The 8,519-nt window shown below is 43.2% G+C and overlaps 1 protein-coding gene across 3 annotated transcripts in view; it reads left to right on the forward strand.

Annotated features, from left to right (window-relative positions):
- The window catches only part of SLC1A3 (solute carrier family 1 member 3), a 76,829-nt gene extending 68,686 nt beyond the window's left edge, over window positions 1-8,143 (forward strand). For all 3 annotated transcript variants that reach the window (XM_026506826.4, XM_044387036.3, XM_044387035.3), the window contains 4 exons: window positions 248-481; window positions 1,043-1,237; window positions 4,010-4,144; window positions 5,939-8,143. In XM_026506826.4, coding sequence (XP_026362611.1) covers window positions 248-481; window positions 1,043-1,237; window positions 4,010-4,144; window positions 5,939-6,143 — 769 coding nt within the window. In that variant the 3' untranslated portion in view covers window positions 6,144-8,143. The remainder of the gene's footprint in view (window positions 1-247; window positions 482-1,042; window positions 1,238-4,009; window positions 4,145-5,938) is intronic.
- The last annotated feature ends 376 nt before the right edge of the window (window positions 8,144-8,519 follow it).

The raw sequence follows: 8,519 nt of genomic DNA on the forward strand, positions 1-8,519 counted from the left end.
AGAAAAGAAAAAAAAAATTGTGACCTAGAGAAATTCTGAGTGAGCGGAAGGCCTTATTATGCGTTATTTATATTTAAAAAAAAAAAAACCTTAACGATTTCTGCAATTTCTCATAGTATCCTGGGCACAGAAAGTTCAGCTATCAGCTCTCTGTCGCGTTTTCTTGTCACTTGGTCGTTTCTGTGGAATAGCTGGTTAGCTCGTCAGAAACCAGACTTCCAACCGTGCCTGTGTTGCTTCTGCATAGGTACGCCCCTCTGGGCATCCTCTTCCTGATTGCAGGGAAAATTGTTGAGATGGAAGACATGGGAGTGATTGGGGGGCAGCTTGCCATGTACACGGTGACTGTCATCGTCGGCCTGCTCATTCACGCCGTCATTGTCTTGCCCCTCCTCTACTTCCTGGTAACGCGGAAGAACCCTTGGGTTTTTATCGGAGGGTTGCTGCAAGCACTCATCACGGCTCTCGGAACCTCCTCCAGGTGCGTACGTATGTGTGTCTTCACTCCTATCAGAATATGTATCTCAAACTTAACTTTGATCCAGAATCCTGGTAGTGGTGGCGGTGGGGTGGGGGGGCGGTTCTGGGTTTTAAACTTCCGGGTATATGAATTGGCATTTTCACGCAGGTGCTAATCAGACCTAGTTGGGATTCAGGGAATGGTTGGCTGTATACCCTTTGGGGAGACATATGGAAATCAGCTATTCCTTTCCTGCCCACCGTCCTCTCTCTCTTCCAGCTGACCTGTGCCTGAGGGAAAGATGGCAGTCACTCAGCACAGGTGTGGGGAGAGGGGAATAATCACAAGTATGCCTCACAGAAGAACCCAGGAGTGGGAGAGCTGCCACATAACCCAGGGAGGCAACCCACACTGTTCTAACCCTGTTCCCCTATTTCTACAAGTGCTGACTTAGTTCCCTTTAAATTAGGGCATGGGAGAGGAAGGAACTCTGTCCAAAATACCAAACATACAGTCGTGGTCTAAAAGATCTGGAGGGTCAGCTGACACGCCCCCTTTTTTTTTTTTTTTTACCATTCTCAGTTCTGCTACCCTACCCATCACCTTCAAGTGCTTGGAAGAGAACAACGGTGTGGACAAACGTGTCACCAGATTCGTGCTCCCAGTGGGGGCCACCATCAACATGGATGGGACCGCCCTCTATGAGGCTTTGGCTGCCATTTTCATCGCTCAAGTTAACAACTTCGAGCTGAACTTTGGACAGATCATTACAATCAGGTATGAGGAAAATTCTACACAGCATTTTCTTAAGAATGCCTTTAAATGATGAGAAGATGATCAGGATTGGATGAAGAAACTGGTTGGAAAGGGGATCGAACATAAACAGGAGGTTGGGGTTTGTGGCAGTAGATTTACTTTTGATATTTAGATATTTTTATTCATTTTTTTAAAAAAGTACAGATGTACACATTTATTAATAATGAAGTTCTAATGATACAGAAATGTAGAAGTTGTGCTCGCTTCGGCAGCACATATACTAAAACAGATGTAGAAGTCAAAAAAATGGAACTTCCCTGCCACCATCACCCCCATCTTTCTGTAGGTCACCACTATTAATGTTTGCGGTATAAAGACCTTTTCCGACACCTAGACACACATACACTCTTTGTATAATTAATAGAATCATGCCATGCATACTGCTTGTCCCTGGATTGATTTATCAGTGTACCGTCGATAAAACATCTAGCTCTTTTAAAATCTACAGAATACATAGTATGGATATTTCTTTTTTAAAAATGTTAGATTATTCTTCAGTTTTAAAAGGCATTAAAATATGTTGGCTTTTATTGCCAGTATTAAAAAACTAAAATACACTTGAAAAACTGGATTAGCATTTTCTCTTGGGTTAATTTTTAGGCAGTATAAAATAGTGAGAGACCCCATTGACAAACAGGTTGAGAATTTTATTTCTATGGACTGCTTTTTTAACTATTATATTTGAGGTGTCTAGTGAAAGGTAATGTTCCTTTCCATACCTTCCCCTGATTTTTCAATTTCCTTCTCCAGAGGCAGCCACTGTTGCTTGCTAATTTCTTTTATGTTCTTCTGGAGATAGCCCACGCATATGCATGTGTATATGTGATTATAACGCCCTGTTTTGGCTTACTGAGTGTCCGTTCTGCACAACAGACCAATAAGTAAGTGTAAGGGAGACGTTAAGCCTCACAAGCCAGATCAGACTCTACTGTTCATTGTGTGTGTTCTAATAATTATTAGCAATTTATTTTGGATATCAAAATAAGTCAGATTTTTTTTACAACTCTTTATTATAAAAATTATCTTACAAACGGAAAGTTGAAATAATATTACAACAAACATCTACCAAGATCCAAGAATTGTTAACATTTTACCATTTTTGCTTCTTTCTTTCTCTGCCTTCTTTATATTTTACATATACATAGTCCAACATGCGTCTCCTGAGAATAAGAATCATTTTTTATAAAACCACAATAGTAAGATTCTTTAAAATACTTGAAGAATATCCAGTATACATCCAAATTTCCCCAGTTGCCCCAAAAATGTCTTTTATAACTTTTTCCCCTAGACCAGGATAAAGTCCAGATTTATGGCTTGCATTTGGTTTTCATGTCACTTCAGTCTAGTTTTAATCTCTGTCAGTTCCCCCACTGTGAGTGAGTGTGTGTGTGTGTGTGTGTGTGTGTGTACATATATGTTTATCTAGAAATAAGTTATGTTAGACTCTGTATATATGTTTTGAGTTACTAGAAAACAATAATAGCTTATAAAAAAAAAATGAGGCTGGTCACAGCCAGACGTGACTGGCCTGGGCGTTCTGGGAGCCCTGAGCACAGTCTAGCTACACTGGGGTTAGGAGATGAATATCGCAGCTCACCATAACCCATTCGTGGGCATACCTTGGCAAACTGGTTGAAAAGCCCTGAGTTATAAAAAAGGCTCAGTTGCATGTGACAGAGTAAAACATTATAATAACACTAAGAGTGACTTACTTTCTCCATTACTCCACAAAGCCCTCAAGGCTGGTAAGTGTTTTATGCGGTGTAATATGCGGGGTAAGGGACCCAGGCTTTGATTCCATCATCCGTGAGGTAGCACCCTCGTCCAAATGGTCCGGATAGCTTTTCACCACCTTCGAATCCTAGCCCCTGTGAAGCGGAGGAGGACACAGCCTGCAAGGTGCGTGATCACTTCACCCGTATCTCATTGACCAGAACTTAGTCTAAGCTCCAGCCTCTAGTCTTCACGCTGGGCAGCCGTAGACCAGGTAAAGCTTCTAGTACCATAGAAGAGCAACAATATAAGGGAACACGATAGTCTCTTCTACAGACTGACTTTTATTAATTCCACTTTATATCAAGGTAGTATTTTACTCTTTATAAAACATTTTCACCTTCTCACATCAGCCTATATCAAATAGATATTTAACAGAGTCCCAAACAAGGTTGTGTGCCTTACAAGTCAGGTCTGTACCACCTCCATAAAAAATACTTATAGTGGTACAGAAATTTGTTCATGAATCATTTTGCTTTTGAATTAATACATTTGATTTTTTTTCTGACCACATTAACCGTACAAGTTCAGTATCTTTACAATCCTCTACTTGCATAGACGAGTTAACAGGAAACAAATTGTTATTGTAACTCTACAGTATTTTTGACCTTAAATATTTTCAGGTATGTGAAAAAGTCTGTTGGCACCAATGCATTCATTTAAAAATGGCTATAATAATAGGACCGACTTCCTAAGGGTTGTTGTGAGGCTCAAATGAGATAAGCCATGCTTAGCGTATCTGATGGCACCTAATAAGCCCTTGATAAATATTAGTTAATATTATTGTTAGCTCAGTGGCTTTTTTTTTTTTTTACAGTCTCCTTAAGTTTTTCTAAAGCATATCCTGCTCTGTTAACTTGGCAAGGCAGACACTGCTGCCCCTGGCGTGGTCTGCAGGACACACTCTCTGTTTGGGGGGAGGTGTGCAAATGTTTTATGTTTTGGAACTTCTTTTCACAGCATCACAGCCACGGCTGCCAGTATCGGGGCAGCTGGGATTCCTCAGGCGGGCCTGGTCACCATGGTCATTGTGCTGACGTCTGTGGGCCTGCCCACCGACGACATCACGCTCATCATCGCCGTGGACTGGTTCCTGTGAGTATGCTTGGACGGCCGGCCAGCGTGCTGTCGCAAGGCCCCCTCTGTTACTCCAGGGCACCAGGCAGCTTGGCCTACCTGCCAGAAGGGCTCCACCAAGAGGGGCAGCGTGCCTGTGATTAAATTGCCGTCACTGCTTAGTCCCTGCCCTTATCTGGAGACCCAGCCCCTACGCCAAGTGTGCTTACGCCCTTATCAGCCCGTGGGGCACAGCCGGCAAGTACACTTCTCACTCCATAAAGCCATTCAGCGATTGGGAAACTGGCCGTCTGCGAAGCCAACATAAATCAGCAAGGCATTTTCCGAATTGCGCAACACATCCCCACGGTGGCCAGAGCAGAACGACAGGCCTCCCACGCTGGCTCAGGCCCTCCTCCTTGTGCTTCCCGTTCCAATGGCGTAATGCAGCGCAGATGTTCCCGTCTGAACCCAGGAGGGAGAGGGGCGGTCATGCAGTGGGAAGAGCACTAGCGTCATTAAGTAGAATTGACTGTGGCTCTGGGGAAAGTTCCAAGAAAGGTACCCTCCATCCCCTCAGACCCTAATCTCGGGGGGCCCATCCCTCTTCCATGTTCCCCACGCCCTTCTAGCTGACATCTTTTGTCTCATAAATTCCCTTTCACTTGGAAAAAAGACTTTCCACAGGATGCCCAAAGTGAAGGCCTAGAAGGATACAGTAGGTGTTGGAGTCTCCTGTGTGTTGCCTTCGCTGGAAGGACTATGAAGAGCTGACGGGTGTGCTGAAGGCACGATAAGTGGGAGGAGGGTAATCAGTTGAGAGCATGAGTCCCACAGTCGCTTGGATCTGCGTTTGCATCCCAGCCCTGTGTGACGTTGGGCAGGTTCCCAGCTGTCCTGGTTTCCTCCTCTGTACATGGAGATGATAATGCCACCCACCTCCCCATGGTGCTTAAGGATTTCGGGCAGTGATGCCTGGCATTCCGCCCACTGTTGGGCCCAGTCAGCACTCAACTGCCATGAGGACTTCTACAGTATAGAGCTGTGGTTCTCAAAGCTTTTAGCCTCAGGACCCCTTTACACTTAAAAATTATCGAGGACCCAAAAAGCTTTTATCTGTGTGGGTTTTAGCTATCAACACTTATCATATTAGGAAAACAGAATGTTTTAAATGTTAAATTCATGTAAAGTTTACAATAATAAATGCATTACATCTTAACATAAATAACGTTTTTGCAAAAAAAAAACATCATTTACCAAACCAAAAATTTAGGGAAAAGAACGATACCATTTTACATTTTTGGTATCTCCTTAGTGTCTGGCTTAATACAAGACAGCCGGGGTCTCCTAACTGCTTCTGCGCTCAGTCTGTTGTGGTACCTTTAGTGTTGTGCTGTAGTTCTTGCAAAACCCCACCCAGGCATTCATCGGGAAAGGAGAATGAAAAGGGCCAAAACCATCTCAGCATTGTTGTGACAATAGTTTTGACCTCGGGGGCCATCAGGGGTCTCTGGATCACCCTTTGAAGACGACTGGTATAAAGGAGGGTGAATTGTAGGAAAGACAGGCAAAGAGAACTTTTAAATAGGAGAAAGGGAGAGGTCATGCCCCACTGTTGGTACTGTAGTAATTGAACCTTGGTCATCTATGTGTTCTTACAACTTTGAGTAACTACTGTTACAAACAGACGTGTCTATTATGTAATGTTGCCGTTGATGTTTGCAGCATTTTAAAAGATGCCTCAATAGATTTAGCAGCTGGTTCAAAATATGAGCTGAAATCACGTGATGTTCACAGGAGCCCCGTTTTTTCTGCCCCCACCCCCCACCTCAGGGACCGCCTCCGCACCACCACTAACGTGCTGGGAGACTCCCTTGGAGCCGGCATTGTAGAGCACTTGTCACGGCACGAGCTGAAGAACCGAGACGTCGAAATGGGTAATTCCGTCATCGAAGAGAACGAAATGAAGAAACCGTATCAGCTGATTGCCCAGGAAAGCGAGACTGAGAAACCCATTGACAGTGAAACCAAGATGTAGACTAACACAAAAAAATGTTTTCTTGAGCAGCAGGTGTTTGCAAACCATTGTAAAATGTTTCCATCTGTTACAACTCATTCTCTCCAGGAGGCCCCCTTACCTCCCTTTTCCTGGTACTCTGATAGGATTGGGAAGTATTCATCCAAAAACAAGGGAGGATTTCGCGAGTCAGATCAGATCTTACATGTTTATGTGGCACACAAAACTGTAAATGTGATTTTTTTATAAGCTAAAGAGTCAAATAGTGGGCTAAAACATGCTTTTAAGTCAACTTTCAAAAGTTAAAAATCCTTCAGAATACAATTCAGTTTTAGTATTAAAACAACTTGATAAACTGTAATCGGTTATCAGTGGGAGAGTAGAAGGGTTTTTTTTCCCTTTCTCTTCTGATTTGTGTCCTGATTTTATTAACAGCAGGGCAGTATGAATACACAGCTAGCACAGCTGTGAGGACTCACATAGAGTGAAATTTCCATGTGGCCATGGGCAGGTTACATCTCATCTCCAGGCCTCAGTGTTCTCATCTGTAAAATGAGTGAGTTCTCCGGACGCCTGTATGGTCTCTTCTAGCCCAAACATCCCGTGACGTCATGGAAGAGTCTGCCTTCTGTTCCTCCTTGGAACATCATGTAGCAAGTACCATTCCATGGAGCATGGGACTTTCAGAAAGGACACTTACTAGGAAGGAACCTTTCTAAATAGGGGAGGGATGGCTGTATGGTTTACCGGGTCCTGTGTCCAAAATGTCAGTTACACAAGTCACCAGGCTGGAGGCCATTCCAGGAGTGGAATAATCCATGAAACTCTGCTCAGTTCTTCCCAACAGGGGAAGGATTCCCTTCTTTCCTACTCTTCCCAAACGGAAGGGACTGCTCTGGGATGGATGCCTCCCACCACTCCTCAACTGACTATAGACTTTTAAAAAGTAAAATGTAAGACTAGCAGCCAGCAAGGGTGCCCACGGTCTTACTATAGAACACTAAAGAGCCAGGTAGGAAAGAACGGAGCATGACTGACACTAGAGAGAGGATTTAAAAACCCCAAGATTATACACCATCTTTAAGGAAGAATTTAAAATGGAGAGGTTCATTTTTTTTTTAACCTGAAATACTTCTCTTCAGTTCAAAATCATCCCCCAAGGAAGTTTGCCTATCAACATAGGCACGTCTATATTTTTTAAAGAAGTCAGATGAATGAGCTCTCTCTGTAATAGAGTTCCGTGAGCTGGGTGGGTGGTCTCTGATTTGAAAAGGTTTTGACTATAAGCAAAAGTTCCTAGAATGAGAGAAACAAGATATCTTTGTGTTGGAATTCCACTTAGCAAATCGTTCAAAACCTTCGGCTGGAGTGGGGTTTGGTTTTATTTTGTTTGTGTCCCTGAGAGAAATGGTAGAAGACGAATCAGTATAAAGACACCGCCAATGTGGTTCTAAGAAAAAGCCAGCAGGAGCATCAGTCGCAGGCGAGGCGGCTCCCAGCTTTGGAGGAGATTAATTTTTTACCCCCTGAGGAGTATTCATTCAAAGACATGGAGTGGGAGCTCACAGACAATACCAGCTGTGTTTGAGTTTCCGACCGAAAATGGTAAAGAATGGACTTAATTATGCTAACAGACTGAAAATCTAGACATACACCCCCCGATATACAATTAGATTTTTTATATAGATCGTGAGCGTTACATGTGTACAAAGGTTAACGTTAGGCTGTGGTGGAGTAACTATTTAATGCCGAGGCTCTATTTGGGAAATACACTACAAAAGTTAATATCCATGGCTATCATCTCGTGACACCAGTAGAGCAAAAAATTAATCATGTCAAATTAATTCTGTTACACAGTGTGATCTTTTTTTATACTAACCATTTCTTACGGAAAGCAAGTCCTCTAGGATGATCCTCTGGCCAGCCCATCACAGGCTCTGCATCAGCATGCACCCCGTGGGGACTGAGAAGCATTACTTTGTAGATGTATTTTCAATAAAGAAAAAATTAGTTTTACATTATGACCTTGTATGTTGTTGTTATTCCTCTCCCCGAAGGAAAATCTGTGTCCCATCCATGGAAGTACTGTAATGAGCTCAGGGCAATGCTGGGAAGGGATACCATGCAGATTTTTTTTAGGTGATACTAGGTAACGTTGTGGAAGGACTGGCTGGGGGAGCCAGTCCCAAGGAAATAAGGAAGGACACGTTCTCTCCCTGCCCAGCTCCTGGAACTGGAGCCAAAAGGAGCTGATGAGGGAAGCACTTCACTGTTTTGGCCTGCACTTACTTGTCCACATAAATTTCTCAGATAAATTGAATCATTTCCATGTGGGGATTAGAAAAGTGTAATGCCACCATTTGCTCTTCCAAAAAAGTAATTTCCTGTCTGGCCTTC

This window comes from Ursus arctos, unplaced genomic scaffold (genome assembly GCF_023065955.2).
Source record: "Ursus arctos isolate Adak ecotype North America unplaced genomic scaffold, UrsArc2.0 scaffold_15, whole genome shotgun sequence".
NCBI lineage: Eukaryota > Metazoa > Chordata > Mammalia > Carnivora > Ursidae > Ursus > Ursus arctos.